The sequence below is a fragment of the Triturus cristatus genome, chromosome 6 (genome assembly GCF_964204655.1).
Source record: "Triturus cristatus chromosome 6, aTriCri1.1, whole genome shotgun sequence".
NCBI classification, from domain to species: domain Eukaryota; kingdom Metazoa; phylum Chordata; class Amphibia; order Caudata; family Salamandridae; genus Triturus; species Triturus cristatus.
The window spans coordinates 1634998185-1635019266 of record NC_140589.1 but is presented as its reverse complement, the minus strand read 5'-3'; the positions used below and the strand labels follow the sequence as shown (position 1 = coordinate 1635019266).

Sequence of the window (21082 nt, the reverse complement as noted above, 5' to 3'; positions counted from 1 at the left end):
GTGCAGTGGAGATAATGTTGTCCAAAGAGCTACCAACAGAGCTCGGCTCACTGCTCTACTCTACTTCAGTTGGTCAATGTGACTACAGGCACAGGAGAAGCAAATAGGTCTGCCTTTAATGTGCTAATGCATGCAAACACATGCACACACAGTTATTGTTTGCACATGTAAGTAAATTAAAGCTATATGTATTGACTTGCCAACGCTTGCGCCGTTTCGACTATCTTCTCCTTCCTTCTTCATTCATATATTATGAAATATTCATAACAATTAATAACTTCAAAATGGGCTCAAGCCATTTCTCTCATTGATTTATATGAACAGTAGATTTGGAAATTATAAATATATATTATATATATTAAACTATATACCATTTGTCACATACAGGAATTGATTTCAAATGTGGGTAAATACTGTAACATAATTCTGATACCCATATTAAAGATATGGTAAAATAATACATGAACACATTACCTGAAATAAATATCACTTCTTTAGAGAAACAGATCAACAAGTGAAGAGGCGGAAAAAGAAAAGACAAGCAATCAAGCTGTCAGAAGACTAAGGGTGAAGCCTAATACCAGAGGCAGTAAAACGTAAATGAACTGAATCCGAAAGAGCATCTCGGATGTAATTCACGTTTATGAGATAGAGCAAGAACAGATAAAGAGGTTAACTACACTAGAGAATTATATGAATAAGTAAAAGTGCTTATCCCGAGGCAGGGTTAACTGGTAAGGCCTTATGCAGGGTGAAAGAACCGTAGGACTGCATGAAACATGATGAACAGGGTTTTGTAGTGCCTGTGTGTTTAGGATTTGGGAAGTTACTGGAAGCAAATTCGTTTTCTTTTGAGACAATGTTATGTCAAGGTACTAGACGCAGGCAAGCTTTTCCTAACGAAATGAAATATCATATGACTGGAACATGTCTATTTTTTTTTATTCACATGATGTTTGCTTTTTCTCATTTTGAGAATAGGTTATTCCGGTATGGGCAATAGGAAAACAAGCAGAAAACAAAAGAGACAGAGAGACAGGCCTTGAAACAGACAGGTGGATAGATAGATAGATAGATAGATAGATAGATAGATAGATAGATAGATAGATAGATAGATAGATAGATAGATAGATAGATAGATAGATAGATAGATAGATAGATAGATAGATAGATAGATAGATAGATAGATAGATAGATAGATAGATAGATAGATAGATAGATAGATAGATAGATAGATAGATAGATAGATAGATAGATAGATAGATAGATAGATAGATAGATAGATAGATAGATAGATTGATAGATTGATTGATTGATATAAGGGTGTAAGGACTCCGCATGCTGCTGTGAGCTTTTTTTGATTTCCTGAACGATGAACAGAGCTTCACCCCGATCTTACACCTAGTCTATCAAAGGTTCTTTAACCTGTTACTACTTGAGAATTCCGTGCACCATAAAAATACCAAAGGTCGAATGTGACTTTTGTGCCCAGGTCAAACGTTACATTTCATCTCGACTCTATACACTCGTGGCGTGCTCTTCTATCCTGACATTGTTGAGCTGAAATTCCCTCTCGACTTTGCCATATTTTTCAAGGGCATTTCCCTCAGAATCTATTGATACCTTGCAGACTTCCACTCAGTGCTTAATTTAAGCCTGTGTTTCCCAGTACTTGGCACCGGCACTTAATTGTCAACATTGGTACTTATGACAGTCCACCATGTGGTGGCTCTGTTTGTCTTTTTTTTTAGATCAGCACATCAATAGTGCTAAATAATTCAATATATATTCAAAATTAATAATACCTGCTGTTCAGGCCATTTTTATAGCTTTGGTGGCCTGGAATAATCCGAATTGCCACACTTGCAGTACTGTGGTGGTTAGATGCTTTGTTGGTACTGCCATTGGCAGCGCTTCAGTGGCAGCGGGAGGTGCAAGCTGTAGTCTCCTTCTGAGAAGGGCCGTGGTTTTTTTTTTTACAAATAAAGCAGTGCTTTCACTTTACCTACATTTTCTTTTAACCTCAAAAGGAAAAGATCAAAAGCTATTTTTATCCTTTTAAATATATATGCACTCTTACAGCTTTTAGCGTGTTTTAGCTGATACATTAACTTTCCCTTTAAAAACAAAATTAGGCATTGAGTGCTTTTGCTGAACCACAATTAGGCTGATCTATTTCTGCAGCTACAATTGTCCGCTCTGTCAGTTTTAAGCCTTTTAGCTCTGCCGGTGCCACTGTTGGCGAGCGGAAAGTCAATTCAATGAGGCGCTACTAACTTGAATTTGTTAATAATCCGTGGTCATGGGCATTGCAGGGCTCAGCTGAAGCATGGTGAGCTTGTCCCCCACTACCAGTCAAGTTGAAGTAATGAGATTCATGAAAGAACTGCAACTTTACTTTTCCATTTACAACAATTCTACTCAAGTGCAATGCCAGACAGTGAAACTACATATGTGTGATTTGCAAAGATTAACTTATATTTCACTTATTTGCTAGAGCTGCCTTAGAAATCCCCGCTGTGGTTATGTCCTGGAAGTGACCCTATCTACAGCCATAAACTCAGGAAAGAGCATGGTCAACCTTCGGGCTTGAAGGGAGCCAGGCGGGCTGAAAAAGACCAGGAGTCATTCGTGCAGATCATTCCATTCAAGTGAGCAGGGTAGAAGCAGGTTAGAAGAGCGGAAGAGTTGAAGCCCCGTTCATAGCCCCCTCCACAATCCTGACCAAGGGTAGAAGCATGGCGTCTTCCAGAAAGAGTCACTTATGAGAACAGATGTTTCTGACAAAGTTGGAAATAGAAAAGAAGATACTAAGTCCTGAGACATTAGAAAAAGAGAAACACGCCAAGGCAGAAAATTGATAACAGAAACTTACCAGAGAAGAGAGAAAAGCTATAAAACAAGGTTACACTTAAAAAAGCAAGTATTGGTAATGAGTAAGAGCTGAAATATCGCACGCAGGAGAATAAGAAACTACGGCAACCAATCCCTCCAATCAGCAGCAATAGCAGACTGGTGGGTGGCAGCCTAGTTTGGTAGAATTGAGACCCTACATACTTTAGGGTGTGTTACTGCAAAATCAATGTCTATGTTTTTTTTATAACTGGTAAATTCATTTTTACTGATCTCCCAAAAAGGAAGGAGCAAAATGGCACATCCTTACAACTACTAAAGGTGTAACATACATGCTACATAGAACCTTGCAGCATATTAGACTAACCTGGGCAGTTAATGTTATCCTGCCCGAGTACTTTCTTATTGTTGACTGTGCCATCAAGTACCCTGAGGCAACTTCCCATAGGAGCGTGAGTATCCTATTGTAGTCTGGGCTCTGTCTGGAGCTTTCACGGCAGTGTCTCAAACATATGTGTTTCTGTATGAAGATTCTCACCATCTCTAGAGAGAAAGGTGCAGGCACCCAACCATTTGTTGAGTTGCATTTCCAGACCACTTGCATCCTTTCTACAGTTGTGACGGCCTTATCGATAAACGTTTATAATGTGTGCCAATTGCCTCAGCAACACATTTATTTTGCAAGTCCCTCAGTGAGCATTGAAGGCTCAAGGCATTGGAAATTGATGTGTGTCAAAGCGGGCATGTAATTACTTGGAAACGTCTTGTATACCTGGTGGATCTTTGCACCTAGAGAAAGCTCTCCTTGTCCCTTCCCCACACACTTTTTTTCTGTCCTTCCAGGGGTGGATATCTGCACTCCGAAATTCCATTTGTATCACTGATATAATTCCAAAGAGAATTCTCTTCTTGTTCAACGCATACTACAAATAATTTAATGGACTGTTGGAGAATTTGTAAACTCTGATGGAATAAAACCAGAAAACAATTTTAAACATACGGTGTAAATTGGTGCCTCTAGATTGTTAAAATGACTACCTGGCCCAATGAGACTTTATTTATAATACTAAAGGATTTCAATGCAAAACAAATTAAATGTTGCACTCTTGAATTAACTTCATCACAGTAGATGAGCAAAAATAGTATTATCAAATCAATATAATATATTATAATATATATAGTATAATCAATTAATTTGCTTCTAAGGTAGCATCACCAGCCCTGCTCAACTTTCATAGAATGCCCCAAGTCCAAGGCTCACATCTTTTTTTAAGATGTCAAAACTGACCTTACCAGTTGGCCTTGGGCATCCTCCTACAAAGCTGACTTCTGGAGCTGAAAGAGAGGTCTCTGGATGTCAATATTCAATGGTTGCTCTGCCCTACTCAGGAACCCTGTGCCGCCACTGACAGCGTATGCTCAAATTAGCATGAAGCCTAGTCAACACCAGTGGCCCTGTCACTGAGGACAATTGCTATGAGCCACTGAGCCACAGAGACTGTCAACAGCTTCATTAACTCGTCTGTGCAGGAAATGTGAAGCAAAAGCAAACAAGCATTGGCATAGCCAATAGGTCTCGCCTTTGGGACCTTATAAGTGTTTAGCCATGCAACAGTTGCATAACTAAATACTTATAAGGTCCCAAAAGCGAGACCTATTGGCTATGCCAAGCGGCCGCGAAAGTGATTGCGATCAGCCGCGGCCCGTGGAAATTTGTTTATTTTATTGTTTACTTACCTGCAATTATTCATATTCCGGTTTTTAGAACCCCCCACCCTGCCCCTCCCCCACCCCGCCTTTCCGCCCCACAGAACTCCCTCCACGGGCCGCGGCTGATCGCGATCAAACATCAAAGCGGCCGCGAAAGTGAAAGTAATCGCGGTAAAAGCGGCGCGCGCGCCCGCGCACATGCAGTGTAACTCTAGGCTGGCCTGGTAGCACTTTTTGGAGCCCTCTCAATAAGTCTCGCCAGACCAGCGCATGCGCTGGGTCAGGCGAGACCTAAAAATCAACAAATGTGTATACTACACTGACAACAGCCATAATTACAGGTGCACAAAATGATACGGCAGTAAGCAAAATACAGAATTTCTCCTCTTTTGCTCCCTCCTGTGGAGCAGAATTAAGGCTGAATCGCTGCCCCGTTCATGAGGAAAAAAACACAGTTGCTTTTAGAAGCACTGTGAGAGGCAGGCAATGTTTTTGCCATAGGGATCTTTGCATTAAGGTAAATACATTTCCTGTAACCTTGATAGTGCCTTTTTAAAGCAACGTCAGCAGCATGCCTGCCTACCAGATGCTTTCAGTGCTCTAGGAGGGAGGGGCCGCACACAAGCTCCTCTGCTGGGAGAGTTGCTTTGAAGAGCATTGTCAGGGGACCGGCCATTGGGATTCATTTCATTACCATTCAATTATTTGTGCTGGGCACTGAACATCATAAAAGGGTTGCCAGAGGTCGCACCTGCAACATCTGGCTTGCACCTTGCGACCCCTGGCCCTGCATGTGTGAACCGTGGCTTCACAGGCGGAAAAATCCGTGCCAGGAACACAGGGCAGCTCATTCTTGTGGACATCGGCTGGGGACCCAATCTCCCTGTTTTTTGTAAAAAAAAAAATAAAAAAAAATACACTAATAGTGAATAACATATGGGTGAACGTAAAGGTCAAACGGCATGAGATGTCAATTCCGCCACCCCATGTCTTTTGGTGAATCAACATTCATGCAATTCCTGCTTCCTTGCCTTCCTGAAGGACCGGAATGAGGAATTCTTGTTATTTCAGGGTATTCCCTCCCTTTTTCATTCCTTGGCAGACAGATGCAGAAATGGTGGAATTACCCGCAGTTTCACATCCAATCGAAGAAAGGAGTTTCACCCATCCCTAGCCATACTGCAATATAAACATGTATTATCTAATACTGAAATGAATTAATGAAGATCCGTCAAACAGTGACACACAGGTTGCAAGCCGAACTAGTTTTGAAAGAAGGCGATAAAAGACCACATTCACATGAAAATATCTTTGGACCCCAACTAAAGGTCACAGGTCACAGAAAGATCACTTGACACCAAAGTACACGAAGAAGCGGAGTGATACACATACTGGAATTGTTTGAAAGAGGTGATTTGTTCGCTCCAATCCAGCTTTACTAAAGTAGTTGCCTGCTGTGACTGTAGAGTCGACATCAAAAACCTGCATGGCGCAAAGCGGCACTATCTGAGGATTCATTCTACAGCTTCCGGACAACTTTGAAACATCGGTGCTGCAACTCTGTCCGTGCCCAGAGACGCCTTTTGTGGTACTCCACGGAGAACCAATAGCGCCGAGTTCAAATTGGCGCTCATTGAAGGAAAGGTTCCAAATTCTCCGGAGATCAAACCATTTACCTCATCATCTTGTGTGTGGGGTTGCTTACTCCTGCACACACGCTATTAAAGTGGCTATTATTGTCCTCGGCCGCACTTGCCTCGAAGGCTGTGCATTGGAGGGGTTCCAACTGGCCGCGGAAACTCTGTAAAGCGCACCTCTAGCTTTCCACCTCTCTGCCAAATGTGGCGAGGGCCCATTGGCTGGGCGTCATTATGGTGATTATAGTTTGAGTCTGCTATTTGCTTTGGCTCCCCCGTCCTCGTGGCTGGCACTGCAGCTCTTCCTATCTTATCTGAACTGCCTTTCAGGCCCAGCAGCGGGCAGCTTCTGCCTGACGGTGCGCTCGGCCCGGACACCTCGCCGATTGTGCGGGAAGCGAATGGTTCAGATCTCAAAAGACACTGGCATGAGGCCTCGGGCTATTATCCGGCTCGCGCAGCGGGCCTCAATCTCGCGGCGCCATTGTTGCTTTTACTACGCATGCAGCATGTCCGCAGGGGGACAGGAGCCAGTGGTCTTTCCAAGCTATTCTAACCGTACGAAACCTTTCAGGGGGAAAGAGAGCGTCGAAAACATGCTTAAACTTGAATGGAAGCAGTTTGGGGGAATTGCATTGTGTTTATTACCGAGCTCCTGCTGAATGTGATGGTGCGACGGTGATGCATTGTGCCCGGCTCCTCTCTTTGGCGGTTCTTTTAGTGCTTGTTCAGGGATCACAACGGTATTTTTACCCTAGAATGGCTTGTTTTTATGTTCATTGTGTCTTAAGAGGAGTGCTTCAAGTACACCTCAAAAATAAGAATTTTCGTTGTAGAAACACCTGGGTAGGTCGAGAACGCTCAGTGACTCATTGAGAAGAGGCACCAAGGGACGCAACGTAATGTCGCGTAATAACACCGATGGCGACGAGGATGTACTTATACCCCTGTACATTTCACTCCTCCAGGAGGTCTAGTTTAGTACTCCCACCACCAAATACTTTGCTAAAGTGGATTGAATTGCAGCCTCGCTTCATTAATGGGAACGCACCATTTTCTCATGGCTAAATGCATCTATATGAGGCATTACGATGGATAATATTCTCAATTATGGTAAATATACCCTTCGCTTCTTCTGTTTAATATAATGTAAGCTGCAGCGGAATCTCTACATTTTGCGTATGCCGCCTAATGCCACTGAAACACTAGTTAACATTAAGAGCATTCATCTGTAACACGCTGCTACACGCTGCTACACACTCGAGTGTCTTTTACTTTTCTTTAAGCCCTTATAAGGTACTTGTCAGGTATTGCCCTTTAGCAGCATCAGTCATAACAGCAGCAGAACAATTCTCATCCCCACATCTGAAAGAGTAAGCGTTAATAAGGTTATTTGATTGCAGCCGAGGAACTAAATTGCAAGTGCACCAAGTTCCAGATTATGAACCAACGCCCGCCTTCCTAATCCATTTCTTTTACCACATCATACTTATGCAAGGTAATATCTTGTTTGCAGAAATAACTTTTTCCTAGTTTTTGTGTTCTCATATATATGTGTTTTTGATTGATTCTTTTTAAAGTGCAAGAAAGTGACAGCGTACTTAGCATTTTATAAAAAAAAAGCCACAATACGATTGTTAGACCTGGCATCTTTGGCGTGGTTTCCCCTGACTATTTGCCTCTACCACCTGTATTTTTGGCGCTGTGCTGGATTTCGTTTTTGCTGGTTTAGATGCTTTGGGCACTTTGCCACTGCTAATCAGTGTCAAAGTGCAAGTGCTTCCTAGGTAAATTGTTATTGTAATTGGTTGTCCATGATTGGCATATTTGTGTTACCAGGAAGTCCCTAGTAAAGTGCACCAAGTGTGCCAGGGCTGGTGATTCAAATGCTACTAATGAGCCTGCAGCACTGATTGTGCCACCCACATGAGTAGCCCTAAAATGGTGTCTCGGGTGCAGTTGCTAACTGCCATGCTGCCCTGACCAGTGTCCACACTGGCCAGGCCTAACCCTTCCCTTTCTGTACACAGTGGGCACCCCTATAGAAGGCCCTAGGTACCCCCCTGGGCAGGGTGCAGTGTATATGAAAGGTAGAGCATGTACTAGTGTGTGTGACATGCTCTGGTAGTGAATTACAGCCATTTTCGTTTTTCACTATTGTAAGGCTATCTTGCCCATAGGCTATAATGGGGAATGCTGTGTATAATGGTTACCTGCATATCTTCCCATAGGAGCAAGATAGAAAATAAAAGTCTGGTATCCCTGAACTCAGAATTTAATAACACATCTTTTAGGAAGGATAGTTTTTAAATCCTGTGTTTAAAAACAGCACTTTTAGAAAGTGGCTGTTTTCTTGTCTGACCTTTCTGTGTGCCTTGGCCTGTTTGTGAATTGACTGTCTGGTTTGTGAGTGACAGGGGCTGGGGTGGCTCCCAGAGGCTGAGTGAGTCATCCCTAGGCCGAATAGCTCTATCTGCATCTTGAGTGGTGGGAGACGATAGCACCTGGGCCTGAATAGGGCTGTGCCTGCCTTCCACAATGCTGGCTCCACCTCCTGCTGGGCGGCTGACAACCCTGCCCCTCTCTCTCAAAGGAAAGAAGAAGTCAAGTAAACAAAGTGCTCCAGGACTGACCAGAACTGGTTCTGACTAGGCCAAGGCCTCTCTGCCCTCAGAGAACAAAGGGAATATTGGTATAAAAAGGGCTACCCAGACTTCAGAAAATTAGATCATCCTGGAATCAAGAAGGAACCTCTGCCAAGGAGAAAGCTGGAAGACTGAAGAGGAAGGACTGTCCTGCTGTGTGTTTGTGGACTGACCTGCAGTTGCTTTGCTGCCAAGGAGAGAGGAAGGACTTTGCTGTTGCTGTGTCCCCTTGCTTGAAGAGATCTCCAAGGGCCTGAGGAGAGCTGGCCCCCTGTTAAGAAGTCCCAGGAACAAAATGACTTCACCCCCAGCTTCCCACCTGAACTCTGCTGAGTGAGTTCTGCCCTTCCTAGAGTACTTGATCCAATTGTGGGGCCTCTGAAAATTGTGCCTGCTGTTTGGGAGCTGGACAAGAAAAAAAGAAGTAGATCTGCAATTTTCACGCACCGCTCGCTTACGGAGCGCAACATCGACAGTGCGAGAAAATTCCCGCCACCAGGAAGATCGTCGCAGCGCCTGTTGCCGCTGCAAGAACCGACGCATCGTTCGCTTGCGGAGCGCATCACCCCGGTGCGGGAAGATTCTTGTCACTGCGAGGATCGTTGCAGAGCCTGTCGTCGCTGGGTGAGATCGTCGCATGGCTTGCGGACCGCGTCACGTCACTGCGAACATTGTCGCAGAGCCAACGCATCGAGGGGCCACGAGAGGAGAAGATCAACGCTACGCCGTGCATCATTGCCGCACCTGAGATCGTCGCCGCCCCGAAGATCGTCGCATCGTGCCTGTGCAAGGCGCCTCCAACCAGAGAAACCTGCGCGCCGGAATCCACATAAGGTATCGCCTCCCTCCCCATACAGACCGGATTCATTGCAACACATCCGCTGCGTGCAGTGGGGCTGTCACATCGCCTCCCCAGGGTCTCAGGAGTGACGCATCGCTTGTTTTTCGACGCTTCAGTTGCCGCTTGGAACTTTTGTCGCATCACCAGGTACTTTGGGCTAAAATTGACGCAACTGTGGATTATTTTGACGCAAACTCTAAAACTCTTTGAAAATCATATTCTTGAACTGTGTATGTTGGATTTTTGTCATTTTGTTCTTGTTGATACAAATACTTTACACATTGACTTTGATAAGCCTGTCTGCTCGTGCCAAGCTACCAAGGGGGTGAGCAGGGTTTATCTAAAGAGTGTATCCCCCTTACCCTGACTAGAAGCAAGGGTCCCTATTTGTACAGTGGTACCTACCTCTGCCAACTAGAGACCCCCAGATCTAACAACGATGTAGAATGAGAGATTCCATCTAACAAGGCAGAAGATTTTGCCCCACAGTATCTTGATGAAATAAATGTATTGTAAAGTTTTCAGAAGTTTATGTTGCACAGTTACAACACGTTTTTCAAAGTGTTGTTCAATCTGTTCTTTGTATGGGCCAGAGTGAAATTAAAGACTTTTGAATTTAATTAAATTGTTGTTAACTTTGTTTCAGTAGTGAGTAATAATCTTGGGCAAAGACTGAAACGGGCATTAGATGTATGTAGTGACCGTACTCCCACAAACCCGAACAGTCTGTCTCACAGAGTTAACTTGATTTCTGTAGGAGACACCTTGACTCGCTGATGGTATCTTGGCCTAAGCAGAAATATGTTAACAGTTCAAATGCCCTCAGATAAAAAGATAAACATAAAAGTGAAGTATTTTCCCTACTGTTGCTTAGACCACAGTAGGAATTGTAAAATGAACGTCTTTGCAACTCAACACTTTCCCTACTGTAGAGTTGTTGGAGTGGGAATATTCAATTTCACCTCTCTGAAATCCAATGCTTTCCCTATTGCATAGAATGGAGTGGAATAGTACATTTTACTCCTCCAAGTTCCAGCGCTTTCTCTACTGTTTCAGAGACTAGAGTGGAAATAGTAAATTTCTTCCCTCAGAATGCCAATGCTTTTCCTACTGTTGCACTGACTGTAGTTGAGATAGTAAAACAAACTCCTCTGAAATCCAACACTTTCCCTATTGTTGCAGAGACTGGAGTGGTACGACAAATCTTTACCAAAAGTTAATTGAAATCTTTTTTGATACAAAACATTTAAGGCACTAAACATACATTATTTATAAATTAAAAACATCTCTTACAGTGGTATCATGCTAATTTGCTGTGACATTATCAGGACTTTGTGTAATATGTCTATTTTGAAACCTCCAAATGATATCATAGTGTTAGCTGGAAGGACTTTGTCAAACTGGGAGTAAGCAGAGAGATCAATTTTTTTCACATACCAGCATTTCCTTCATAGTGTTCCTGTTTTAATTCTTTTTAAGGTGGAGGTAAAACATCTGTGCTGGATATCCTCACCTGTAAAGATGAAGGTGGAAAGATAAAGACTGGTCAGATCTCAATCAATGGAAAGCTCAACACACCTCAACTGGTTAAGAAATGTGTGGCCCACGTGAGGCAAGATGACCGCCTCTTACCAAACCTGACAGTTAGAGAAACATTGTCCTTTGTTGCAAAATTGCGCCTACCTCGAACATTTTCAGAAGAACAAAGGGAAAAAAGGGTAACATCATTTGCTAAATTTTTGTTATAATGTATTTCTCCTGAATGCAGAATTTCTGGCCTGCTGATCAGAGCCCTACAAAACAAAGGTATGTTTTAGTTCATGTGTTGGTTATATTTCAAGTATGTAACATATTCAGACCTAAAAATAAGTAATATCCTCCTACACAAGATATGAACTTGCAATTGGAAGTGCATATGCTTGCACATTGGGGTACTAAACTCAGTAGAAAAATGAGAAACCTGATGTGGAAACGGTGTGGACTGTTTTAGCAATATTAATAAAAAATATTTTAAAAAAAGATCATTTTGCTTGCATAGATTCCCACCCAGTGTCCATTACCAGGAAGCAGTTTTTTGTGACCCACAGGCAATTTCCATGTTACTGCGGAAGGCTTTACCTGCCTAGAGCCTGTCTTCTGCACCATACTCAGCATATGCAGCAGATCCACATGGGAAGTATTTTTCCTCTTTCCCTAATGGATTACGAAAAGATAATAGCTATCATTGACGTACATGTAAGCCCCTGACAATTAGAGGACCCTACAACATCCCACAGGCAACAAAACTGAATTGCACATTGAAAACTACATCAATCAGTAATAAGCATTTTTGTAGTCCTCAAAAATATGCCCACAATTAGCGGAACAAATATGTAATCAGATCGATCACCTGTTTCAGAACACAAAGTAATCAACATAGGCATCATTTGTACAAGCCCAACATTTGTCTTCTAGTGCCTTGAATCCTGTATGTGCAACTATTGTTGCCTTCTGAAAAAAATAGCACAGGTGATTGGGAAAAAAGGTACTTTTTATGTGACCCAACTGTAAACATAGAGCCAGGGAGCATTGCGGTCCACCTTTTCTTGGCCAGCAAGTCTCCACTATGCCCCTGACACATAGATGGTGAATTCACTTCTAGGTCGTGAAAAACCACATTGCTTTATTATGTATGGGCCCGGATTTTTGTTCTACTAAATGTATCTGTTTGTGACAAAACTAAAATTTCTGCTCTTCCTCCTGAAAGTTGTCGCTAAAGAGTACTAGTCAATGTTTAGGAAAAAGACAATCCTGCTGGCTCCAATACTAGGAACCCCATTTCTATTGCGCTTCTCTGAGGACACTTGTAGCGGAATGCTTTCTTATCGGGAAATTCTAAACACACCAGGAAATACCCACTTAATACAATTTTGATGTATGATGTGCAAGAATAGATCCCTCTGCATCGAAGATGGTTGATAATTAAAGCAGCATTTTCATTTTCTTCATCACTGCTCTTACTTCAAGATGATATAAGAAGGTGTGCCTCCACGTTTTCCACAAAACTACTCTGGCATCAGCATATGTTACACACTACCATTATGGAACAGGGGTACATCCCTACACCCTTCAAGGGGGTCCCATTTAATCTAAAGGTTCTGGATATCTTTGACCAACTTCTGCAGGCGACTTCATCACTTTACATTAGCCACTGGTATGGAATATGTCAGATAACACGACCTACTCACAATTACGCTCCACTAAATTCCCATATACCTACCTAGAACTGTATCATACACTTAAAAGGACAGTGCACTCAGTTGTAAATCACAAGGAATCTAATATACCACAATTCAACTGATCGAATCAGAACAACTCCGGAGCCATGAAGCATGAAGTTGAGTTCATCTGAAATATCATGAGAAATTAAAGTCTCCCAATCAAGCAGACAACAAGCTGAGATTCAAACATGGCAGCAAATGACCCACTTATGCTAGTCCCGTTTAGTCAACTTTAATTGAAGAGGAGAAAGAAAATAATACAGTGCTAATCATTGTTAAAAAGGACATCTGATGGAAAAAACCAAAATGATGTATGGAAACATGCTTGAGATTTTGAAGAGCAGGGACTTATTGTCAGAAAATATGTGACATTTATCATATTAACGATCACAGTTCAACCAACAAATTGTGAATTACGAGAAAAAAATAATAAACGCTGTTGTCAGGATAGAAGCACTATTAGATAGTGTCTTATGGCAAAAGTAATCAGATATAACACAAAGATAATTATGAGAGTCTTGAAAAAGGTTTCTCTTAGAGGAAGAAGTACATCTACTAGTCTTAAACCATGCTCTAGGAGCCAAATAACTGATTTCATTCAACACAGCTAAGCAAGACATTACAGAACACCTACAAGAGACTTCCTCTAAAAATCTTGATCAAGCCACTACCGACTACCACTCTTGGGTAGATCTGGCTATCATTCAGCTAGCCCCAGAAAAAGTCATTTCTAATAGGAGAGTTACAGCATCACAGCCTTGGTTCACAGATAAATTAAGAGAGTGCAAGCAGGATTGTCGTAGACAGGAGCGTAAGTGGAGGCTCAACTCGGACGCAAAGGAAAAAAACCATTATAAATAAAAAATCAATGAATACAAACCCTTAATTTATAAAGAAAATCAGCCTATTTTTCTTACAAAATAAAAATTGCAAAAAACTCAACCAAAGAGCTATTTACTATGGTAAAACAAATTGAAAATGTTGAGAAGGCCATAAAGACTAATAGCAATCAATCTTTGTGCAATACTATTGCATTTTGTTTTTTGGGCAAAGGTTGAAGATATCTACATTATCTTCACCGCAAAGATTTAATTGTTCCCTCCATTACTGGTGCCAGACTGTCCAGAGGTTGTACCAGAAGGTCCATCTTGGTCCCAGAATGAGAAAGGCAATACCGTTTTCCCATCTTTCTCAGCCTTGACAGCGGATCCAGATTTGGACTACCTACAATCAATAAAATCTGGATCCCTCCTGGACCCGTGTTCTCCTAAGATTTCACACCTAGTCCTTAACATTTTAGCCAGCCAGTTGGGGATCATCTTAAACAAAATGTTCAGTCAAGTTGACTTCCTGAAGGCGTGGAAAAAAGCCTCCATCCTGCCATTACTCAAGAAACCCAACTTGAGTCCTCTGGACCCAAAGAATTATGGGCCAATATCACACCCGAAAACACTGCTAATATTGTGGAGAAGGTGCTTAATAAAGAATTACTCGCATTTCTTGAGTTTAATCACCTTCTGGACCATTCACAGTTTGGCTTCAGGAGTGAACACAGTACAGAATCAGCTTTGATACTTGCTTTGTAAGAACTGAGAACCATCCTAAATTCTGGAGTAATGCAGCCTTGATCCTGTTGGATCTCTCGGCTGCACTAGACATGGTAAATTATGTTATATAGATTAACCAGCTCCACTCCTTAGGCAGCAGGGACTCTGCTCTGGCCCTTCTAAAATTCTTCCTTTCAGAGAGAGAACAATTTGTGGCCCTGGATCCTCTCTCTTCCAGTACCTTCACATTACCATGTGGTGTTCCACAGAGCTCATCATTGAGCCCTACACTTTTTTATTTTTTTGTCCCCACCCTGGCCGCACTTATCAAAAAGCTTGAGTTCTTGATCATAAGTTATGCAGATGACACCCAGATAGTATTATTGGTTGCCAGTAACCCAGAAGACACAGCAAGCAGATTTCATAGCTGCATGTTATGGATCAGCAATTGGATGTTCAAAAATTGCGTAAAGCTAAATTCCGGTAAAACTGAGGTGCTCCTGCTGTGCAACAACACCTCTTTTTGGACTCCTACCTGGTGGCCACAGGAACTAGTAATCCTTCCAACACTGGTCTCTAAAGTAAACAATTTAGGGATCATCTTCGAAGGCAAACTGTCATTTGATATGCAAATTGATGCTGTGACCTCCTCATCTTTCTTTGTCCGCAAGATCCTGAGGAAGATCTTTCCATTCATCCCGCAAGATTTGCAGAAACTGGTTGTCACTGCTCTTGTGCTCTCGAAACTGTACTATTGCAATGCATTATATATCAACATACAGCAGAGACTCATTAATAAACTACAAGTCCTGCAGAACACTGCGACACGCATGTTACTTAGGATTCCCAAGCATTATTCAGGTTCACAAGTCTTGGTCCAGCTCTGTTGGCTACCCATTCGAAAGCACATTGAATTCAAAGCACTTTGCATTACTTTCAAAGCTTTGAATGGTCTAGGCTCAGATTATTTGAAAGAGAAGTTTATCTGGCACTGCCCATCCAGAACGTTGCAAACCCCCATCAGCCTTCAATGTAATGATCCCCAAATTTAAGAGAGTGCCCTGGAGCAGCAGTAGCCTAGTTCATTGTACAGCCAAACGATGGAGCTCCCTCTCACTTCATTTGAAGAAATGTACAGGCCTGCTCTTGTTCAGGAAAGTCTTTAAGACATCGCCTTTTTTTCTGTTTGGGCTTTCTAAATTAATCGCCTCATTTTCACCTCCTCTTCTTCTGCTGCCGGCAGCATCTAGACACCTTCAGGCAGTTTATGTAAAAATAATTTTTATTTCATTTCAAAACTTGAATAGTACCTGAATTTAATACTATCTTAGATGTGTAGGGACCAATTCACAAACTGCATTTTGTAGTATGCAAAGCAGTACTACAGTAGTACTCCTTAAGTACCACAGAATATAATTCCCAAACCTATGAGTGAAATTCTGTACTTCCACCTCTGCTATGGATAGGCTAGTGCAAACAGCCAGGCACAAAAGGGTAAGGACATTCCTATTCAGAAACTGCACTTCTAAAGTTACTGCAGCACTAAAGGGGACAAAACAATAGTAAATTTACTTCAGTCCAGCCTTGGAGTAAGTAAAGCACCACATATGCCCACTGACGTGAATATATATACATTCTTCGACTGTCTGCATGGTGCAATTGGACACTTCGGATAAGACTTGGCATAGTTTCTGTTTTGTAACTGTGTTTTTTCATCTTCTCTTAGAATATTGTTACCACAAACAGGTAATCTGTTCATTGGACTACTGTTGAGAATATGATAATGGGAACTGGAGTATACCCATGCTTCCCTGCTTGACACTGACTCTATACATTACAATAGAAAATGAGACATACCAGTCAGCAGTACAGCACCAGGCTGAGACATACACTCATAGAGGAGTCTTTCCATCTGTGACATCCCAATATTGTCCATACGCCTCCACCTCAGATTTCTACCTGCCAGTGGTACCCTGCACATTGGGGAACTCGCTGTTTTATTTTCAAGGTATGGGTGGGGTTCTGTCACATAGCCTGTGGCTTTTTATAAAACAAATGTACGCAAATCATGACTGGAGACACACCATTCCCATAACTTCAGGTATATGGTTGGATAACACAAATACATACAGCTTTTAATCAATATCACCTTTGCCGCCCATCCCTCTAACACACCGGTGTGACATGTTCCTTGATACGGCTAACATGCACACATGTCAGTGTCACTTATCACAAGAGCAGCAATAATACTATGATTGAAGAAAGTCATAGTGTTCTGCCTTGTCTACAATGTACTGAGTTTTGTTTTCCTTTTTTCTTCGCTTTTTTTATGATCTTCATGTGTTAGCGTGTTTTTGAGATTGGACTTTACTATGAAATGGCACATGCCCATTATCGCTAACTGTAGACGGGCTACTTGGCTGACTTCCTTATTTTTTTATTGCATAGTGAAGAGTAAACTTATAAATATTGGGTGGAGGAGTTTGTCTAACGGCTAGGGCGGTTGACCTCGAATCTGGGGAACTGGGTTCGAGTCTTGGCAATGACGCTGAACATCCTGTGATTCTGGGCAAATCACGTCATCTCCCCGTGCCCAACAAAAATGAATGTGTCCTCATGTAATGCAACTGGTGCTTTGTAAAGCACTCTGATACCCTATACCTGCGGGTCAAGTTTGCGCCATATAGAACTCAGTAAAAAAGGATATATATATATATATATATATATATATATATATATATATATATATATATATATATGCTTGAAGGTTCTCGCTGACGCAGCCGCGCCGCACCAGAAGAAGGATGCCCGCACTCCAGGTAAGTCCAAGATAGATTTTATTTAAATAGCTATATATATAAATAGATAAATAGATAACTATATATATATATATATATATATATATATATATATATATATATATATATATATATATATATATATATATATATATATATATATATATATATATATATATATATATATATATATATTTCAACAATAGGTATGGATCATGCATACACTTATGGCCATGTCACCTATTATGTGAGCAATTATACCATGATTGAACGAAGTTAGAGCAGTATTACACAATGTGTTAAATGTACGGATTTTCTTTCTGGCGTCTCATTTTTACATGTTTTCTTTTTGTGATAGCGTGTCACCGAGTTTGGACCTTACTATAAACTGCCATTCTGCCACTCGACCGCTAACTGCAGTCACAGTTACTCGGTTGGCCTACATATTCTTTTGTATAGCAAAGAGAAATATACAAAATGTATATTTTATATAATGTAATTTACAGCAATGTGGTGTGTATAACTGCGGGTACATTTCATTACTCATACATATTTTTGAAATTGCAAGCCATATAGGATCAATGTGATCTATGTGATGAACACGAGCACTTGTTTATGTTTAATAATAAACATTCTGTTGGTTATTTTTATTATGGTTTTAAGCATTGATCAAAGCCACTGCCGTGGCCGAACCGCCTCATGTTTGGAAGAAAAAATTTAGCATCCACGCGAGTCTGAGTGAGTGAAATTTCCTGCCAGTGAGCACGTCTGGCTTTATGCTTCACCCCCTCTTGGGCCCCGGTGCTATAGCGAGTTTTTATTCAAAGTTAGTTTGGTGAAATGTTCAGTAACAACATAACTTTGTTAACTCTAAAACTCACAGAAATTCACCAGTTATAGTTATATGAAGTAGCTATAACTCATAGATTCGCCGATCCTCTGCAAATTCAAAGAAATACAAAAAAAAGGTATTTGTCCCTAGGCCAAAGCCTCTGGGACCGCACCACCAGGCCTAGGGGGTCAGGGCATCTCTACCCTCCCACCATGTGTTTTTTTTGCTTTTGCTTTTGCTTCTTAAGACTCTGAACTGAGTCCCAAGGCCTGATATGGTTGCTATCACTTCCTGGTTGCTGTGGTGGCAGCCAATCATATCTCAGGATGAGATCTGTCGGCTCTGCGGATCCTCCGTGGCATGATATATACATTTTGTTTAACCTTAATTTTTCCAAAACTACTGAACGGATTTACACCAAAACACAAAAAGCAATCTTTCTGGACCAACAGCTAGCAGTCTGCCAAATGTGTTCAGTGCTTTGGGATGTAGCTGTATCTAAATTTCCTATGGAAAAAGTGGGGCCTCCTTTTTCAGCCCCAGCTTAATGGATCGCCCCAATACTTTCTGTGTGAAAATTAGTCAAAAAGTAGCATTTTTTTTAGAAAGTTTCGTGAAGATTTGTAAAAGGGTGCCAAAGTTATCAGCAACGCAAAAAAGGCATTTCCTATGGAAACACGATCCTAACTAAAACTTCCCAGTGCCGTAACTTTGTCAATTGAAGAAAACAGCTTCCTATGATCAATTCTAAACTTGCCTAATAGCATCCCCACTTTCCCCCTGCATTGGGATATTTGTGTAAAAGCAATCTCAAGCAAGACCAGATTTAGACCAATAGCATAATTGTGGAGATTGAGGTCTACTCTGGCTTAAGACAGTTATTATCGTGCCTTTAAAGAAATAGTGGCCTTGGATAAGGGTAACAAGATCAGGTGGCTAACTTCTCTAAAGTCACTTCTAACTCAATTGGGCCTAGAAGACTCCTGGGGCATGGAATCTCTTAGGAATCAACCCTCAAAGGCCCAGTTAAAAGAACTGTATTGGGCTCATATGTGGGGAACAGAGGTACACGTTAAGAGTGCAGGCTCTCTTACTGTTGACTTTATGGGTATCAGATATCACTGTAGGTTCGAAATATTTTTGGGCTCCATTTCAGTACCGCTAGCCAGGAAACTGTCTGTACCACGTGCCTAGTCAGACACTCCTGCATTACATTTTTTTTGCCCAGGCTATGCTCGCCCTAGGAAGAGGTGGACTGTACCCATCTGCAGACAGCTTGGCTCAAGACAGTGTCATACTGCAATTAGGCTGCTGCCTGCTGAAACAAACAAGGCAACAGTGTGCATGGTAGCCAAGTACCTGCACTGGATCATTCAATCAAACACTATGTCTTCTCGGTAGTTTGGTGTATTTAGTGGCTTAAGTAGTCACTCAGTGTTACGCACCCTAAAGCCATGTGTCATGGAAGCTTTTGTATGTGTTTTTATGGACTGATTGTTTTGCTTAACATTTTACTTTAAACATATATATATGCTGCTATACTTTGTTTCTGTATGAACGGTTTCATGTGTAATTATTTTAAATCAGTTATTTGATAGCCTATGCATAGGCCTTGTTTATGAGCCTTAAAGTGTCTTCGAGCTCTCATAGATTGGTCCACATTGGGGGGCACTTTTTGACTTGTAATGCAGATCTTTTTTTTTTCAAGTTGTGAAAATGTATAGCTATCTGCATGCAATTTTTCTATGTTGTCATACAATGCCATGGCCTACCTACAATACAGCACAGCTCAGCTTATTGCTCATCTGTGATAAGGCAAACTTTGTTTTAACTTTCGCCACCCACTTGAAATAAACAATGGAATGGCTTAATATACTGCTTTAATGGTGTACAACCGAAATAAAGTATTCTTGATGATGATGATGACTACCCAGTGGCGATCACCACTATATATAGCACACTGATCCCACTTCTAACTAGCAACCCTGCTGGGGTGGGTGCAGTGTGCGCAGGAATGGGAACCTGCATAATACTTCAAATCACAGTGAAAAAGGCTCAGTAGAGCCAAAACGTGTCAGGTGATTTTGTAACTAATCCTGAATAAGTAAAACATTTCACAGTACACACTGTGGTAACTTGTTCGGAGTTTCTATACACCCATTTTCCCTACACGTACCGAAAGGGTTGAGGAATCCCCACCTATGTGCAAAAAGTTATTAGTTACTAGTAGTAACTTTACACTTGAAAATTCAGTTTCAGATGTCTCCATAACCTGAACTGAGGGGGGTGGGGATACGTAAGTCTACACTTCAGAATAAATCTACATTCGGAAATGATGAAGAGCACAAAAATGTAGATGTACACTTAGGTGCAGGAGTAGAATTACATCTCAGTAAATAATAGAAACAGGCTTAATCCCATACCACCTACTCTTCTTCAAACCACACTTTCGGGAGTAGACGGGGAATACATAATATTTAATCTACCACTCATTCACAGTTTTCACACCCTCCTTAAAAACTTGCACTGAATAGTTTCTTAAATATGTAGTGTGTGTATCCACAGCAAATGCTATGGACAGCAACTGCACCCAACCTAAATGCTATGTTATCAGCCTTGGAAGACTGAAAGGATGATTAATTACACAAGTAATTCAACTCATGACCTACAAATGTCACAGCGAGTGTTCAAACAATCATATGTCATGTAATATGGATGATGAAATATGAAGCCGTGGAGAGGGAAGATCCCCACAATGGGGCGACCTCTGAATAGAGTCTCAACATCACCAGAAGACAAGCATCTGCACTGCAATAGGTCTCGCATTTACGCGAGTTTGTGCTATTGACATTGCAAATAACAATGCCTTTTATTTTTGTTTTTAAAACATAAATAAATGGCATTGACATTTACAATGCCAATAGCTTAAACTCGGGTAAATGCGAGACCTATTGCATTG

The 21082-nt window shown here is 41.5% G+C and overlaps 1 protein-coding gene across 1 annotated transcript in view; it reads left to right on the top strand.

Moving 5' to 3' along the window:
* The window catches only part of ABCG8 (ATP binding cassette subfamily G member 8), a 246531-nt gene that overhangs the window by 128579 nt on the left and 96870 nt on the right, over positions 1-21082 (top strand). Inside the window, exon 4 of the mRNA XM_085612782.1 lies at positions 11166-11404. Within this exon, the coding sequence (XP_085468908.1) occupies positions 11166-11404 (239 nt within the window). The remainder of the gene's footprint in view (positions 1-11165; positions 11405-21082) is intronic.